Source organism: Xiphophorus hellerii, chromosome 13, assembly GCF_003331165.1.
Source record: "Xiphophorus hellerii strain 12219 chromosome 13, Xiphophorus_hellerii-4.1, whole genome shotgun sequence".
Lineage (NCBI taxonomy): Eukaryota > Metazoa > Chordata > Actinopteri > Cyprinodontiformes > Poeciliidae > Xiphophorus > Xiphophorus hellerii.
In genome coordinates this window covers 7,390,400-7,408,322 of record NC_045684.1, presented here as the reverse complement: position 1 = coordinate 7,408,322, position 17,923 = coordinate 7,390,400, and the positions used below count along the sequence as shown (strand labels likewise).

The window sequence follows — 17,923 nt, the reverse complement described above, 5'->3', positions numbered from 1 at the left end:
TGATAACAATAACTTAAACTTCTCAATGTTTGACATTGTCTAGTGTTAAGGAAAAATGATTAATTTTAGTGCTTAATACAGTTAATCTACGACATGTGTAACAGTTATATTCAATACTCTTATTTGGAACAGTTTTCGTCTGAGATGCGGTAAGGAGCTGAATAAGCAGGCATCAGACAAGCAGGGCCCTCTCCCCCCCTCTGAAGACAGAGCAATAAAAGTAACATTCCGATGGGGGAAGAGACTTTTCGGCGCCCGTATCAGACAGCGATGAGCACTAAGTGGTCCGCCCTTTTACTGAGACGAAAACCAGACGGCCTTCAATCTTTGCCGTAGATCAGGGAGGTTCTTAAGTTTCTCTGAGTCCTTACGGATGTCAAGAAAACTGGCATGGGGTTGTGAGATCTTTCCAGGTACACGCAGAAAAAGGGCACAAAGGCCCGAGAGAAATAAAGCAATCTTGTGATTTGATTAAAATAATAATTAAGTTGAATATGTATGAATACAATCGGTAATATGGGTATAGGTAATCACTAAATAACTTTCTGAAATGTACTTCTGACTAATGATCTGTAATGATTACAACAATGTAATGAATATGGTAATGATTATAATAAGTAAGGAATGTGATTAATTCTTAATTAATATCAAAGCTATGATAATTTGAAAAGTGATTCAAATGTTTTATACAAGTTGAATGTGCTTAATGATTTGTAACAGATGATAGAGAGTTATAGAAAAGAGAGGAAGTTATAATGTTAGAATCAGCAGGATGAGTGAGGCTCTGCTGATATGTTGCAAGTTGGGGAAAGAAGGGGCTTTCCAGTTACTCAGCAAACAGGGTGGGTGCCGACGGGGTTTTCCACCAGAGTCAGCAGTTGGTCAGGAAGTCACGTGTCACGTAGATCAGACTGCCCGCACACACATATGGTGGAGAAAAGTATAAAAGAGCGATGAAAAGAGGAAGCAGTTGTTCTTAGTCCGCGACGTTGGAGAAGAGTCAACACGGGGAAGCAGATTGAAAAACAGCAGAGGTCCGCAGCTCGGAACCACGGGGAAGTCGAAACTCCGTGCCGCCAAGAAGGGACAAGAACCTGATGCCCAAACCCTGGTTCCTGATTCGACCGTCGGTCATGCCTCAACCCAAATATTGCAACAGACTTGGAGAAAAGACAAAGGTCCTGAAGGGATAAAGGAGCTGGGTTTTCGAAGGATTTGGACCCATTCTGCTTTGCATCTATTCTAAGGAGGATTTTTCCATACGAGGACAAAGACTCTGACCAAGGCTTCTGGATGTTCCTGTTGCTAAAGATCCATTAACAACTGGGTGTGAGTTGAATCTGCTCCCTAAAAATCTATCTCAGAATTTGCGACATAAGTTAGGGAAAAGAGACAGGATAGTATGGTTATACATGTGGATTTTATTATACTGCTCTCGAATTATATACGATTGATTATTGATTTGTATGTCACATATCCCTGCTTAAGCTTGCTTAATAAATTTATAATATAAAATTCTAATGAGGTTGGTGGACATTGGAATTAATTGAGTCATTTAATCATTTTTCAGTTCTTTTAATTGAGGTAAAACTAATGTACATGATTCCAGTAAATAGGAGGCTTCGTAATTTCCTTTGGTGAGTGTAAATAATGACCCTGGGAGTTATATCCAAGTCACTAAAATTAATCTAGCCGGTTCCAAGAGTGAGTTATATTTTAGAAAGCGAGCTACCGTTAACAGAAGTGGTTATTGGAATTATGCAGCTGCGAGGGCTACTCAGCTGATTGCTTCTTAACTGTAAAGGGTCGTAACTTCTGGATCGGAGGTAGTTAGAGCTAGACGAATCGCTTTCGCCACCAGTTTGAACAGATCATCTCTTATAGATCTCTTTTAGGGTAATACCCAGGTCTCAGAGATTTTCCGGACCTGTTAGATAGAGAACTGGTCAGTAGTCAGCCCGGGAGAAGTTGTGAGGAGTGGGTGGGGCTGGCTATTGCGTAATAACAGACACGGAATTTCCAATTGGTCAAAGAACGGAACGCCTTGGCTGCATAAATTAAATAGGGAAACACCAATTTGGTAGAAGATGACCAAAGGAAAGAAAATGCAGAGAGACAGCGGCCGCAAATTTTTGCTTTTTTTTGTCTTTGTTTTATGTTTGTTTGTCTTCCCCTTGTGTGTCTTTATTTTTATGAGAAAATGCATATCTCTGTACCTCTGCAGCTTTGTTAATTGATTCATGCGTTGCTTTGTGTGGGATTAAACTCTGTGATCTGTGATGTCAACACGCTTTGTTGTTGTTTCGTTTTAGCAGCACGCCGTCACTCGCCGAGGATCCCGGGAAGAAATTAAAGAGGAAAGAGCCAAACATTTTGTCCAAAGCTAGCATTAAATTTCCTCTTTTTTGACACTAGCAAAATGTTTTTACGTCAGGCTACATAGCTGCTACATGGATGAGCTGTTCTCTGCTGTAGTTGGTGATTTGTTGTTTGCTGCTGAGCATAATCATTTTGTGGCCAAAACAAACATTATTTTTACATCAACTTCTAAGTTATGTTAAAATCATTTGAAGGATCAGAATCAGTCCAGTACTGGTACCGGTCCACATTGTAGGGGAGAAAGACTCACCTGGTATAAATTACAATTTTTAGCTATGTGTTAGATTTTAAATTTCTTATTTTCATATGTACTCATTTATCTTACTTTAATTTGCTTTTTCTAGCAGCTGTTAACTTCTGTAACTAGGGTTTCCCAAGTCTGAATAAAAAGAGGAGCAGCGAGAGGGGAAATTTAGAGTGAATTGCAATAGACACTGTTTCAAAGTTATAATAATTTATTAAAATAAAAACAGTAAAATTAAATAATACTTCTATGTAGATGAGAAGAAGTTAGGAAAAACTAAGCTGAGTTGCCGAGGCTTGGCGGTAGGTGCTGACAGGTTCTGGATCGGAGGCTCCCGAGCAAAGAATCACCAAACACCGTGACGTCACACACTCGTTGGATTTCCCTCAATCGATTTATGTTGATCACGGGACAGCCACAGCAACAGGGGGCGCCACCATCTGGGCCAAACGCACCACCTTCAATCCTCAGAGCTAAAAAAGAAAAAAAAATACAAACTATTATTAAAATACCGGTAGAAAAATCAAATAGATAAAACCGGTAAAAGTCTTTTACACTCGACCACCAGCACCGCACAATTCAGTGAACAAGCCGGTGCTGATCGGCTCTCAATAAGCCACAGGATGGACGGAACCAGCGGTAACTCCGAACAAAGCAGCAGCGATCATTGTGGATATACGGAAACTATAGGAAAGGTTCTGATCTGGTGGAGTGAAGAAACTGTGAAACATGTTGCGGGATGTAGGAGATACGAATCAGAAGACAATATTAACTTTGGATTTGTGGAAAACTGGAATACTAATATTGTATTTGTTTTATTTAGATAAAGTGGAAGAAAAGATTTTACGTTTTTCAAAGAGAACTGGCACTGTATGAGAAATCTTTAGATGTGATGATCGTAAGATCCACAAGGTGGCGGTAATGCAATGACATGAATGAACGACAGTCATAAAATCCCAAAGAAGAAGAAGACAAAGAAAATGGCGCATGGTCTGTTTGGTTGAATGTTCGACTGTTTCTCTAAACGAGTTTATCAACGAGCCGTTAACTGCTGCTGAAGAAACATTCACAGAGTTTAAAGAAATCATCGTCAAGTCGGAGGAAGAGATGGATGATCATCGCAGACTGCTGGATTTCTCCCGGAGGCCCCAGATAATCTTACACCGAATAGGTAGGAACCACCAGCGTTTGGATGCAGGTTAAGGTCTAAATGTCTGCACCTTTCTGTATGAGGATCATTTTAGTAAATGTTCTTTTCCCGTATAAATGTTTTGTTAACCGGTAAATGAACGCAGGAATCACAATTACGCTGTGAAAATGGCTTATTGATGTAGAAATAAAATGGAGCCAAAAACCTTTTTTATGGCTTTTCCTCCTTTAACTACACGAAGCTGAAGTTGGTTTGGGATTTGTGAAACTTTTATTTGATTTGTGAAACTTTTTTCTGATTTGTGAAACTTTATGTAACAGACGGCTGCAGAAGATCTTTCCTTCCAACAACCATCTCCATCTACAATAACTCTTGGAAGAATTCATGAGTAACACCAACATTTAATTTCCCATTAGGATTAATTAAGTGGTTTTGAATTAGAATTGAATTGGAATTTTAAAAAACTGCATGGAACAAGTGTGAATAGTAATCTAAACTTTAGTGAAGTTTCATGAATCCCAAACATGAATTAAAATATTCTGCTATTAGAGAAGAATAATCTAGTCCAAGTTTGAAATACGTAGTTGTTGTAGTTTTGGCATTAGAGCAGTTTTAATATGAGCTGGATGCAAAGATGGGTAAAAACGGCATTTTATTGAAGTTCCACAAATCGGATAAAAGTTTCACAAATCACAAAGATGGTTTTAAATATTCTGCTGTTAGTTTAAAATAATCTTGTCCAGGTTTCAAGAGTTTAGGTGTTATGGTAGTTTGGGAATTTGAGCAGTTATACTATAACAGAGATTAAAAAGTGGTGAAATCAACCTTTATTGAAGTTTCACAAATCAGAAACATGGTTATAAATATTCTGCTGTGAGAGCAGATTAACCCAGTCCAGGTCAGAAGAGTCTAGCTGTTGTAGTTTTTAAACTAGACTCTATTAAAGATGTGGAAGGTAGTGAAAAATTAAGTGGACTCGCCCTTTAACTAATTTTAAAACCAGGCATTAATCAATGCTTTACTACAATCTACCTGCAATGCATGTGGCTAGTGTCAGCGTAAAGTCCTGACTGAATGAAAATCATTATAACCTATTTACGTCACCTTAACAAAGAACTGCTGAAAAGTTACCGGGTTTATCAACTGCAGTAGCAATTTCGCTCCAACTCCTCCTCTTGTCATTTCTATATTCTTTGCATGTTGAATAAACATTAATGTTGTTTCCACGTATCATCTCCAATGTCCGCTGGACTTCGGGTTGCTCAGCTGTTTGGGATTCCCTTTCGTAATTTCCCCTCAGAAAGTGCGGAGGAGAATCCGCGCTTTCTGATTGGCTGCCTGTCACATTCAACAGGCTGCGTTAAAGCGCCCAGTCGGAGAAAACCACTGATTTGGATCGGAGCGGCAACGACGATCTACCATAACACACCACACAATCTTAGAAAGACCAACGTTCTAAGATTGTTGTATGGGGAAAAATAGGAGCAAAAAATCGTGTAGTGTGAACTATTGCATCAGGTAGTTGCAATTCATCTTCTCTATTTAAATCTAATTATTACTGAAGGGCAATATAGTATACAGACTTCATAATCTGCACTCTTTTGATTGAATGCAGTATTTATTTCCACTTTTACTTTATGTTGTTTAGTTTTATTTTTCAAGTGCGTTTTTTATTAATGGAGACCATTTTATTTTCGTTTTTGGTTGTTTTGTTTATTTTGTTTATCAGTTCCAGTGTTTAGTGGTCTTTTGAAAATAAAGTGTATCTATCTTTGGCAGGAAATCGCATGGATTATTATGTCATTTCCATAAAATCAGTGTAAAAAGGTCTTCAAACAATATTATCGTTTATCGCAATAATTTTTGAGACAATTAATCGCTCAGCAAAATTTGCTATCGTGACAGGCCTACAAGCCAATCACAACCCTCTTTTCTATTTGTTTCTAGTTTCTTTTGGATCCAGCCATTGTTTCATACAACCAGATTAATCAGAATTTATGTATCAGAATCACAAAGATTTTAAACTTGTTTATTCATTGTAAAGCTTCATGATGTTTTCACGTTGCCTATTTTACATATATTGTCCAGTTGATGTCACAGTAGAGAAAATGAAGTACCGCGGTGCATCGGCTCATGAGTCGAATGATTGGATGGAGTTCCTCAGGGCTTCATGAAGCTGCATCTCACCATCACTACTTTTCATTGTTTCCTCTCCTGCTCTGGTCAAAACCCACAGACCCAACCCAGTGCATGCTGGTCCTATACCAGTCCCTATACTTACAGAAAATGGACCCACAGTTCTTAATGTCCAACTTACGAAAGTTAATAACAAATAAACCTACAAATAAACTCATGTTTAGAAATAAACCATAAAAATATAAAGTGGACTAAAATAAAATTTTAATATAATTCAAAGTAATAAAAATAAATATCTTGAAATAATACATTTTACTGTTAAATATGAACAATAATCCCGACTACAATTAATTTTGTAATAAATAAAATATATTTTTTACATCTGTTGATTTGAGAATTCTCCAAATGTCAGCTGGATGTATCGACTGATCTGTATCTCTGTCTGCGCTCTTGAATTTTCAAGTGGGTTTTTTGTTCCTTGCTGTTTTAAACGATGAACAATTTCTCCTATTTACTTCAGTAAAGTTAACAATTACTCTTTTGCTCTATTTTCTTGTCCAGATTCCCTGAAGTGTAACGTTTATAACCAGGAGAGGAGATCCACTCTGGACCAGGAGGAGTTAGAACCTGTGCAGGTGAAACAAGAACAGGAAGAGCCAGAAGATCATCAGATAAAAGTGGAAGAGAAAGAAGTTTACTGCAGTCAGGCTGAAGAACAGATTGAATTAAAACAGGAGACTGATACCTGCATGGTGGTTCCTGTTGATGAGCAAACAGACCACACTGAATCAGAACCAAACAGGAACCAAGTCATCTTCCAGGAAGCTGCTGAAACTGAGAACCAAAATCAGGAAAGAAGAAAACCTTTCTCATGTGTCATCTGTAAAAAGCGTTTGACTTCAAAATCTGTTTTTGATGCTCACATGAGAACTCATACTGGTGAAAAGCCGTTTACATGTGTGAACTGTGGAAAATGTTTTAGTCACAAACATCATTTTACTCACCATATGATGACTCACTCTGGTGAAAAGCTGTTTTCATGTGTGAACTGTGGAAAAAGTTTTAGTCAAAAACAGGATTTAACTCGGCACGCGAGGATTCACACTGGTGAAAAGCCGTTTTCATGTGTAAACTGTGGAAAAAGTTTTAGTCAAAAACAGGATTTAACTCGGCACATGATGATTCACACTGGTGAAAAGCCGTTTTCATGTGTGAACTGTGGAAAAAGTTTTAGTCAAAAACGGATTTTAACTCAGCACATGATGATTCACAATGGTGAAAAGCCGTTTTCATGTGTGAACTGTGGAAAAAGTTTTTTTCGAAAACGGAATTTAACTCAGCACATGATGATTCACACTGGTGAAAAGCCGTTTTCATGTGTAAACTGTGGAAAAATCTTTAGTCTCAAAGGTAGTTTGACTCGCCATGAGGCGTCACACAGGTGAAAAGCAGTAGAAGTATTTTCCATACAAGTTCTATGTTGAGGTTCACTATAGAACTGATTTGGTTTAAAACTAGAATGAAAGACTGGAGGGGTTTCATGTCTATAAAGCTGAAAATTGTTGTATTTGTTAAATGTGATCATTTGGATACTTGGAGATGTGCAACCATGACACATTTTCCTTCAGAGATGCTTTCTTGTTCTTTTTGGTATATTCTGTATCAAGAAACAATAATGATAAACTGTATGTTATTGTATTAACATACTGTTTATGTCAAACTGTATGTTGTGTGTGTACAACGTGAAGAGCAGAGGGCTCAGCACACAGCCCTGAGGAGTGCCAGTACTGATGCTGATAGATGAAGAGCCTTGGGGGCCCACTGACTATTTCATGCATTAACAGAGTTTGACCGGACATGGACTCCCTTCCAGAACATTCTCACAAGATTGGACTTGAGCGATTGATTTGTATTATTCTGTACAATAGAGAGAGTTAGTGGGGTTTATTTTAAAAGCTTTTAAAATCAAAGCTAGAATGTAAAGAATTGAATGTTTTTTTTTTTAAATCTGCAAAAAAGTATTTGTGATAGTTTTGTCTTTAAAGTAAAATGAGATTGAGTTTTCTTTCAAATTATATTAACCAGTTTTACTCTGATTAAAATCTTTTCAAATGAAATAAAATGGATTTGTACTTTAAAGAAAATGCAAGATTCACCACAAATTAATTTTCCTGCATTGATTGCCAGAGCCGGCACAAGGCAATAGCAAACTAAGCAGCCGCTAAGGGCCCCAGGGCCACTAAGCTGCTAACAAAAAATTAGCTTGAATGGTCCAGTTCAACAGCCCAACATTTATAGGGTCTTTGTGTTTGTGTGAAACTGAGTTTAAACTTTAAATGAGTTGATTCTCATGGTTGGCAGTTTTGGCTTCAAAACTCCGTATTTGATAAGGTTTGATAACAATAACTTAAACTTCTCTATGTTTGACATTGTCTAGCAAAATGTTTTTATGTCATGTGTTTCGTCATGCTTTCCTCCAGTATTTCACACTGCTTTTGGGAGACCTTATGCCATTCCTGCCGCAAACATTGAGGTGGACTTGGGTTAGAATTCAACTGACACTGGAATGAAATGCCAACCATACATGCAGAGATGTTGATTTTTACAAAACTGTGCAGTTTTTCCAGAGTTGTATTTTGACACACCTTGTTCCCTTCCAGTCAGAGGGATGTTGGTTCATTTTCAAATAAAATACCATACCATACCATACCAACTTTATTTATAAAGCACTTTAAAACAACCACAGCTGATACAAAGTGCTGTACATCAAAACACAACATAACAATAAAAAAAACATAAAATAAAAACTTACAGTTTAAAAACAAAAACATACAATTTAAAACTAGATCCCGCTAGAGTTGAAAGCCAAATAAAATAGATGGGTTTTAAGACGAGCTTTAAAAGTGGACAGTGAAGGGGCCTCCCTGACCTGCAAAGGCAAGTTGTTCCATAATTTGGGGCCCATGACAGAGAAAGCTCTGTCCCCTCTGAGCTTCCTTCTTGATCTCGGTACCTCCAAAAGCAGCTGATCTGCGGACCTAAGAGACCGATAAGGTATGTATGGGTGAAGAAGCTCAGAGAGGTAAGCCGGGGCAAGATTATGTAGTGATTTAAAAACAAACATAAGAATTTTAAAATGAATCCTAAAATATACCGGCAGCCAGTGAAGTGAGGCCAGGACAGGGGTCACGTGTTCCCTCTTTCGAGTTCCTGTCAGCAGTCGTGCAGCAGCATTCTGTACTAGCTGCAGACGTGAGAGCAGCGACTGACTAACTCCCAGATAAAGTGCGTTACAGTAATCCAATCGAGTTGAAATAAAAGCATGGATCACTGTTTCAAAATGCTGCCTGGAAAGAAAAGATTTCACTGACGCCAATCGCCTTAAATGATAAAAGCTGGACTTAACCACGGCTCTGATTTGACTATCCAATTTAAAATCACTGTCCACCTTAAAACCAAGATCTGTAATAACAGGTTTAAAATAAACCTCCAAGGGTCCCAGGTCAACAGAGGAAGACTCACAGGAGCCACTGGGTCCAAACACCATCACCTCTGTTTTGTTTTCATTAAAATTTAAAAAGTTCAAGGCCAACCAAGCTTTAATATCACCTAGACATGCCATAGAGCCTGTTCAGAAGCACCAACAAATTAAAGTGAAATTTTTGTGTTCTACTTAAAGTTATAGGCTTTTGTTTTTTCTTTTTGCCAGATTGCCCACAATGCTGTGTGTGTAAAGAGGAGGAGATTCTCAAAGAGCCGAGCAACAAGAAGGAGGAACCAGAACCTGTCTCGATAAAACTGGAGCAAGAGGAACCAGAACATCAACAGTTCAGAGAGGAAGAGAATCAACTCTGCATCAGTCAGGACGAAGAGCATCTTGTACTGAAACAGGAGACTGGAGACATTTTGGTGACCCCTTCTAATGAGAAACGAATCAACAATGAAACAGAACCAAACAGGAACCAACGCGTCTCTCATGCTTCTCCTGAAGATGAGAAGCAGAATCAGGAAGGAAACAATTCTGGACACCCAGGAGAAAAGAGAGACGAAGAGCAGAAACAAAACAAGAGATGTCAGAAAACCAAACAGAAAGAAGGAACTACTGAAGGTCCAAAACAGAAAAAGCACAAAAAATCTCACCTTGATAAAAAATTATATCCCTGTAAAGTTTGTGATAAAACCTTTTCTCAAAACAGCAAATTGATGAGACACACGAGGATTCACACAGGTGAGAAACCTTTCACATGTATTAGTTGTGGAAAGAGTTTCTCTCACAAATGTAGTTTAACTACCCACATGAGGATTCACACAGGTGAGAAACCTTTCACATGTATTAGTTGTGGAAAGAGTTTCACAAAAAAAATTAGTTTAACTACCCACATGAGGATTCACACAGATGTGAAACCTTTATCATGTATTGCTTGTTTTAAAAGTTTCATCCATAAAAAGAGTTTATCTATTCACATGAGAACTCACAGTGGTCAGACGATATAATATGAATTCAAGTGTGAAATTACTCTGTATCTTTTATTCTGCAATAACACCTGAGTGAAGTTGCCCCTTCATAACTCCTCCCACAGTCTTCAAATCAAGCTTAATTGCTGTCAAACATTTGTACAGTGAAAAAAAATCACTTTGCTGATTTTGCTTTGAAGATTTTGATGATGACTTCAGATGACCTGTGTAATTGTTTTCATTAATTTCTTTAAAATTATACCTGCTCTGACCACACAGTAAAAAAAATAAAAAATCCGTAAAAGAAACCGACAATGTCCTGGTAATTTTCTGCCAGTACATTTACTGGGTTTTTTTTACGGAATTTCCAGCTAATTTTTTTTCAGTGATTTAGCAATTGTTTTCCAGAATTTAAAATTTTTCCATGTTAAATTTTAAACACAGAAAACCTTTAATTTACGGAAAAAACTGTTAAATAACGGGAAACGTCTGACAGAAATTCTGTAAAAAAACCCCCCCAAAAAACCAGAATATATCCTGGCAGAAAGTGGATTCCCTCGTTCAAGAATTCGTCTCCATAATAAGTGCTTAAACCTTGTCTGGCATCCTCAATCCTCTTGAGTGCTTAACCTGTCCGTCCTCCCAGATCACGCTTCTTGGCATTCTCTTTGTCTCTTGTCTGACTCAAGAATCTTCTGTTATTGTCAACAGACGAGGACAAGCACCCATGTGTTCTGCAGCCAGCAGCTACTACCTGCCACCTCCATGTACAACTCAAAGTAAGCTTGTTTCATATTTCATCGCACATCCCCCACCTCTCGTGTCTTCAAACAGTGTTCCTGTTGCCGGCCTCCCAGACCACCCTAAGGAAATAAACTGCCTGATCACCCAGAAACTCCTTGTCTTTATTAAAAACGACTACACGGTGCAGAGTCGAGGGGTTACTTGGGCCAGCCTGGTACAGTGGAGTGAAGCAGAACTCGGTTACATGGTCTGGTAGACAACTACTGAGTTCTCCTTTGGGATTAATGTTTTCTGTATCTGAATCTAAGTATCACAAGTTATTTTAATCCTTTTCTGTTTGTTATTCTATTGACTTTATTCTCTGCTTACTCTACCCACCCCTGCCTTGGTTACATCCCTTTGTACATCCCTCATTTATGTACAAATGTTTTGCATACTATGCTTTTCACATATTTAAAAGAAATCATGTTGTCACAATAAAAAGGGCAAAGTCAGGGAGCAAATATAGACCATCAGCAGGTAAGGATCGATTATAACATGCTGAGGAGAAGGAAAGAGTTTAAAACATTATTGTTTTGTATTTTAACCTATGTAGTGTGTCTCGGTTAGTAAATTGGGATACTGAAAAATACAATTCTGACATTGTAATTTATTTAGTCTAACTGTTAAAAGAGGTGGATCAAGGAGAGTTTGAAAATTCAAAGCGGAACTAAAAGTCGTTCACAGTTTCCTCCGTGGAGCCACAGTGAAACACACAGGAAATAAACAGCGCGGATAGCAGCGATAGTTGTTCTGTCAGAAGACATTTTGATCAAGGGTTTTGGTGTTTTGTAGGAATATTTGAGTGATTGCTATTTTTGACACTGTTTATGTCACTGTGCCATAAATAGCCGTTCACTGTTTCTTCAGTGGAGCTACAGTGAAACAGACAGGAAATAAAAACAGGACACAAATAGCAGCGTTAGCTTCCCTTCTGTTAGGATGTAGTTTGAAGACGGGTTTGGTATTTTGGGTAAATATTTGAGTGTTTGCAGTAAAAATGTCTTCAGTTCAGCGTCAGAGAGAGTTTATCAACGAGCCGTTAACTGCTGCTGAAGAAACATTCACAGAGTTTAAAGAAATCATCGTCAAGTCGGAGGAAGAGATGGATGATCATCGCAGACTGCTGGATTTCTCCCGGAGGCCCCAGATAATCTTACACCGAATAGGTAGGAACCACTGTCCCGTCTTAATTATTAGAGACAAGTTAAATAAAATTGTTTGGGACCGACGCTGAATTGGGCATGAAACTAAATGCTAAAATATTACAACAATAAAAACCTGAAACAGATCAGTTCCATTGAAAGCTTAGTTAGATCATGGATGTACATAATATTAACTGAAGGAAAGAAAGGCCGGCTACAAAGTCTGCCTTATAGCCACTTAAAGAACATTTCTACAATTACACGGCTAGTGTCCCAGCAAGATCTAGAGAGACGCATCCATGTGTTTATCTTTTGTCGCACTGATTACGTAACAGTGTCCTCACAGGTCTGACTAAAAAAAACAATCGCCCTTCTGCAGCTGATCCAGGACGCTGCTGCTGGTGTTCTGACTAAAACCAGGAAGTTAGAGCACATCACCCAGTTCTACACTGGCTCCCTGTAGCTCAGAGAATAGACTTTAAAATACTGTTGTTAGTTTATAAATCACTGAACGGCATAGCACCACAATACATTAAAGATCGGCTGTTGTTGTATCAACCTTCCAGACCTCTCAGGTCTTCCGGTTCTGGTTTGCTCTGCATCCCCAGAATCAGCACCAAACATGAAGAAGCAGCATTTAGCATCTATGCACCACAAATCTGGAACAAACTTCTAGAAAACTGCAAGTTCTCAAGTTGGTGACTGTTATTTTTATGATTTTTTTATTTTTGTTTTCTTGATGTAAAGCTGAAAAGTGCTATACGGATATCCCTCAAAAGAATATAGTGAAATGATAAAATATATTCTAGATATGTTTTTCTTAAAGTTACATTTTACAAATTCTTTTAAAATTACTTCCTTTATTTAAACAGGTAAACCCCGTTCTATATCTATATCTCATTTTCAAGAGGAACATGGAAATAGTCAATTAAATAACTAAATAATTTAAATAATCAATTAAAATAAATTATTTAAAAAGGTAGATTTAATCATTTTAGAAGTCATTTATTTAATTGAATATTTCATAATTTCATGATATATTTTGTTCCTTAAAGGAAAATTTACAAGTATGGTATATTTAATTTTGTCATCCCTTGCCTTCCTTACGAAGGTCCTTTAAAAGTTAATTTAATTGAAAGGTGAAGATTAACAGAATGTTATAAAACAATGTTTTTATTGTATTATGATGCACATCTATTGACTCTCCCATCAGAAGATCAACATCGATTAAGTTTAATATTCATATGAAATAAAGCCTGTTTCAGTTGCATCAATGGATAAACATGAAGTTTGTTTTTACCTAAATTTATAAGCTGTTGGTTGTTTATTTTGTCCAGATCTCCCACAAAATTGTGTGTGTAAAGAGGAGGAAGATTTCACTGAGTTCAGCAACCAGGATGGGAATTCAGCTATAGATAAAGAGGAACCAGAACCTTTTAAAATAAAACATGAGCAAGAGGAACCAGAACATCAACAGTTCAAAGAAGAAGAAAATCAGCTTTGCATAAGTCAGGATGAAGAGCATCTTATGTTGAAACAGGAAACTGGAGACATTTTGGTGACTCCTTCTAATGTACAAAAAATCAGCAATGAAACAGAACCAAACAGGAGCCAACTTATTTTCCACTTTTCAAGCACTATGGAGGGTCCAGTAGTTGAGAACCAGGATCAGGAAGGAAACAATTCTGGAGACCCAGGAGAAAAGAGAGACAAAGAGCAGAAACAAAACAAGAGATGTCAGAAAACCAAACAGCAAAAAGGAACTACCGAAGGTCCAAAACATAGAAAGCACAAAAAAACTCACCTGGACCAAAATGTGTATTCCTGTGAATTTTGTCATCAAATCTTTTCTCAAAAAGGTAACTTGATGACACACGTGAGGATTCATACTGGGGAGAAGCGTTTCACATGTCTTACTTGTGGAAAAAGTTTCACTCAAAAAGGTAATTTAATTTCTCACATGAAAAGCCACACTGGAGAGAAGCCTTTCACATGTAGAACTTGTGAAAAAAAGTTTAGTAACAAAAGAAATTTAACTATTCACATGAGGACTCATACAGGCGAGAAGCCTTTCTCTTGTGTGAATTGTCGAAAACTTTTTAGAAGCGCATCTTGTTTATCTTCTCACATGAAGGTTCATATGGTCGAGAAGCCTTTCACATGTACGACTTGTGGAAAAAGTTTCAGTCGAAAAGATCATTTAAGTAATCACATGAAGCTTCACACAGGTGAGAAGCCATTCACATGTACTACTTGTGGAAAAAGTTTCAGAATCAAATCTGATTTAACCATTCACACAAGAATTCATACAGGTGAGAAGCCTTTCTCATGTGGAACTTGTGGAAAAAGTTTCAGAAGCACGTCTCGTTTAACTTCTCACATGAGGATTCATATGGCTGAGAAGCCTTTGACATGTATGACTTGTGGAAAAAGTTTCACTCGAACTGATCATTTAGTTAATCACATGAGAATTCACACAGGTGAGAAGCCTTTCACATGTATGACTTGTGGAAAAAGTTTCAGAATCAAATTTGATTTAACTATTCACATGAGAATTCATACAGGTGAGAAGCCTTTCTCATGTGGAACTTGTGGAAAAAGTTTCAGAAGCACATCTCGTTTAACTTCTCACATGAGGATTCATATGACCGAGAAGCCTTTCACATGTATGACTTGTGAAAAAAGTTTCACACGAAAAGATCATTTAGTCAAACACATGAACCTTCACATAGGTGAGAAGCCTTTCACATGTATGACTTGTGGAAAAGGAGTCATTCACAAAAATAATTTAGCTAGTCACGTTATAGGTCACACAAGTGTGGAGCATTTCTCATGTGGGATTTGTGGGAAAAGTTTCACCTATGAAAATGGTTTACCTATTCACGAGGACTAACAAATGTGAGACAGCATTATGTGAACCTCAAATACCATGGTGCTCTCTAACTTGCTTTTTGTGCTTTAATTACATTTAGATCATATCTTTGATTTGTTGTAGCTTAGTTCAAAAAAGCATTTCAAATAAGACTTCTAACTGAAGTTCTTAAAATTTACCTTATTCTACTAATTTCACATCTTAAAACCAGATTTCAGATAATAATCACCGGGAATCTTAAATGAAATGGATTTGAAGGGTGTGTTGAAGGAATAAATGGTTTAAATGTTCAGAATTATAATGTAAAGCTTATAAAATCTTATGTTTATCTTTTGCTGTATTTATACAGAGTTTTTGTTCAATTATTTAAATGTTTTCTGTTAGTGGATTCATGTTAAGAGTTGATGTATGGACCGGTAATTGCCCATTGGGATTCATAATGTTTTCTGTATTTGAATCTAATTATCACACATTATTATTTTCATTATTTTCTCTGTTTCTAATTCAGGAAGGAAATTATGCTGATTATAAGATTTCAACAACGCAGGCATAAGGTTGACTAAATCATGTTGATACTGCAGATATTTTACTATTTTTGGTTTAAATACATAAATCCTTGTTAAAGCTATTCTGAATTGTAAAATAATTTTTATTTTCTTGTCTTTCATTCATTATACAGAGTTTTTGTTTAAGGATTTTTAAAAGATGTTAGTAAATGTATAAGTGATATAAATTCCATTTCTCTTACAAAAGTGATTGTCATTACAACTATTTGTACTTCTTATATAATAAAGTCATCTTTTTTTTTTCAATCTTGTAGTGCATTTTGACTCTTAATTAGGATCCGTTCTAACTTTGCAGGATGGCAGTGGGGAGGTGCGGAGCACTGCAACACCCTGAACACTCATTGAGTGGTTTGCAACTTCTCCCATTCCTTTGTTGGTTTTGGCAAGACTCCCAGTTGCATTCTTGAGTCCAGACATGGGTTTAATAAACCCTTTTTGTTCAGATGTAATCTGATCTGGGCTTCATATGTTGTGTGTCCTGTGAGATGTTTCAGACAGGTTAGAGTAGTGTTTTATACCTACAGCTAATGTGATGACTTTGAAGCAGTTCTGCTTTTTGTTACAGCAATAAATTAACCTTTTCCACTGATACAAAAATATCAAATAAATAAAATGGCTGAATTATACTGAAATGCATTTTCTACTATAAAGTCTAAAATGAGACTGAGTTAATAGTTAACAAGACAACATAATTACATCTGTTATTGTTTGGAGTATTGAGAATGTTGGTAAATTTATTTTGTGAGTTTAAGTTTTTGGTTCATAAAATAGTTAAAAAACGTAATGTTGACATGAATACAAATTTTGCTCAATTAATCTTGACAGCTTTAAACATAGTCTCATGTTGCTCTAATTTTTGTATTGAAGGGTTTTTTATAGTTATTTAATATTCTAATCTTTAAAAGGGTGTTTGTGTATGCGCAAAATTCTTATAATTAATTTGTTCATTGTATATGGTTGAAAACATCATACTTTGTGTTTTAAGTTATAGTGTGTTTCACTTAGTAAAGTGATGTACTGGAAAAGACACTACTTTTAATTAATATTCTAATTTATTTAACATCACTTTATTAAAAGAGGAGATTAATAGGAGATCAGAAAATTTAAAGCGGAACTAAAAGTCTTCTTAGTTTCTTCCGTGGAGCTACAGTGAAACACGCGAGAAATTAAAACAGAGCACAGCTAGCAGCGTTAGCTTCCCCTCTGTTAGAATGTAGTTTGAATTCAGGTTTGGTGTTTTGGGTAAAATATTTGACTGTTTGCTGTTAAAATGTCTTCAGTTCCGCCCCAGAGAGAGTTAATCAACGAGCCGTTAACTGCTGCTGAAGAAACATTAACGGAGTTTTATAAAATCATCGTCAAGTCCGAGGAAGAGATGGATGATAAGCGCAGACTGCTGGATTTCTCCCGATTACCCCAGATAATCTTACACCGAATAGGTAGGAAACACCCTCACGTTTTACTGATGATGCAGGTTAGAGAAAATTGTCCGGGGCGACTCTGAACTCGACATCCTCTTTAAATTGTCGCTGCACCAAACCAAACGACTCTGCAATAACAAAACTACTCTAAAACGTGGGCCTGGACTATTTACTATTCATTTTGTAATATCAAAATTACAGTTTTGATCTGTGGCACCCTTATCTCAGCTCCATCTTTTTTCATACTAGTTATAGTTTGTATGTACATTGTTTAGTTTTAGTTATATTGTCTGTGTAATTTTATATTTCTGTTTATTTAAGATTAGGGATGCCCAATGTTTTTGAAGACATGAGCTATTTTGTTCTCTCAACATCATACTGAGAGCTATCATATGACACCGATTGTAAATTAAATATTGTTTACTTATTTTATATGCAAATACACATCAATTATAGCAGCCTTTAAAAAAAAACAAAAACTAATGCAGTTCCTTCCTTTGTGAACAGGTTTTCCTCCAAAAAACTTGCTATTTTTATGTATTAAAACATTTAATTGATTTAGCATTTTAACATTTGTATATTGAGAATGTCAATGCTGTTAAATTTAATGCAATTGTTTCAGGATAGATAAAGTAAAATATTTAAAATTGTTTAACAATTAAATTCAAGATTTAAAGGAGCTGACAAGTTTACTTTGTAAAAGTGCAAATAACAATCTTCTCAGTTAGAGTTATGTTTTACCATAGCTACAATCTGATGCCATGAGTTTAAT

General features: G+C 36.6%; 3 protein-coding genes and 1 long non-coding RNA gene across 7 annotated transcripts in view; 3 read left to right on the top strand and 1 right to left on the bottom strand.

Annotated features, from left to right (window-relative positions):
- LOC116730886 (gastrula zinc finger protein XlCGF57.1-like) overlaps window positions 1-7,550 on the top strand; it is a 19,441-nt gene extending 11,891 nt beyond the window's left edge. The window contains exon 6 of the mRNA XM_032580437.1: window positions 7,351-7,550. Coding sequence (XP_032436328.1) covers window positions 7,351-7,364 — 14 coding nt within the window. The 3' untranslated portion in view covers window positions 7,365-7,550. The remainder of the gene's footprint in view (window positions 1-7,350) is intronic.
- The window catches only part of LOC116730875 (gastrula zinc finger protein XlCGF57.1-like), a 29,790-nt gene continuing 15,496 nt past the window's right edge, over window positions 3,630-17,923 (top strand). The window contains exons 1-2 of one of the 2 annotated variants that reach the window (XM_032580416.1): window positions 3,630-3,655; window positions 17,031-17,169. In XM_032580416.1, coding sequence (XP_032436307.1) covers window positions 17,106-17,169 — 64 coding nt within the window. In that variant the 5' untranslated portion in view covers window positions 3,630-3,655; window positions 17,031-17,105. Of the gene's footprint in view, window positions 3,656-17,030; window positions 17,170-17,923 lie in introns of those variants that run through there. The other variant, XR_004341430.1, reaches the window with a different exon arrangement.
- Window positions 3,787-15,976, top strand: LOC116730882 (gastrula zinc finger protein XlCGF8.2DB-like). 3 transcript variants are annotated; one of them, XM_032580431.1, is made up of 4 exons: window positions 3,787-3,794; window positions 6,010-6,106; window positions 12,621-12,626; window positions 14,034-15,976. In XM_032580431.1, exon 4 carries the CDS (start codon window positions 14,160-14,162, stop codon window positions 15,183-15,185), a length of 1,026 nt encoding a protein of 341 aa, XP_032436322.1. In that variant the 5' UTR covers window positions 3,787-3,794; window positions 6,010-6,106; window positions 12,621-12,626; window positions 14,034-14,159; the 3' UTR covers window positions 15,186-15,976. The 3 variants fall into 3 exon arrangements, with proteins under 3 accessions (XP_032436322.1, XP_032436321.1, XP_032436320.1); XM_032580430.1 differs by lacking the exon at window positions 3,787-3,794 and having other exon boundaries at window positions 5,958-6,106; XM_032580429.1 differs by lacking the exons at window positions 3,787-3,794; window positions 6,010-6,106; window positions 12,621-12,626 and adding an exon at window positions 11,797-12,316 and having other exon boundaries at window positions 13,630-15,976.
- On the bottom strand, window positions 10,566-17,923 carry LOC116731067 (uncharacterized). Its single transcript, XR_004341524.1, has 3 exons — window positions 17,808-17,923; window positions 12,770-12,778; window positions 10,566-10,577 (listed from the first exon to the last, which is right to left on the bottom strand). It is a non-coding gene; the product is annotated as an uncharacterized LOC116731067 (long non-coding RNA).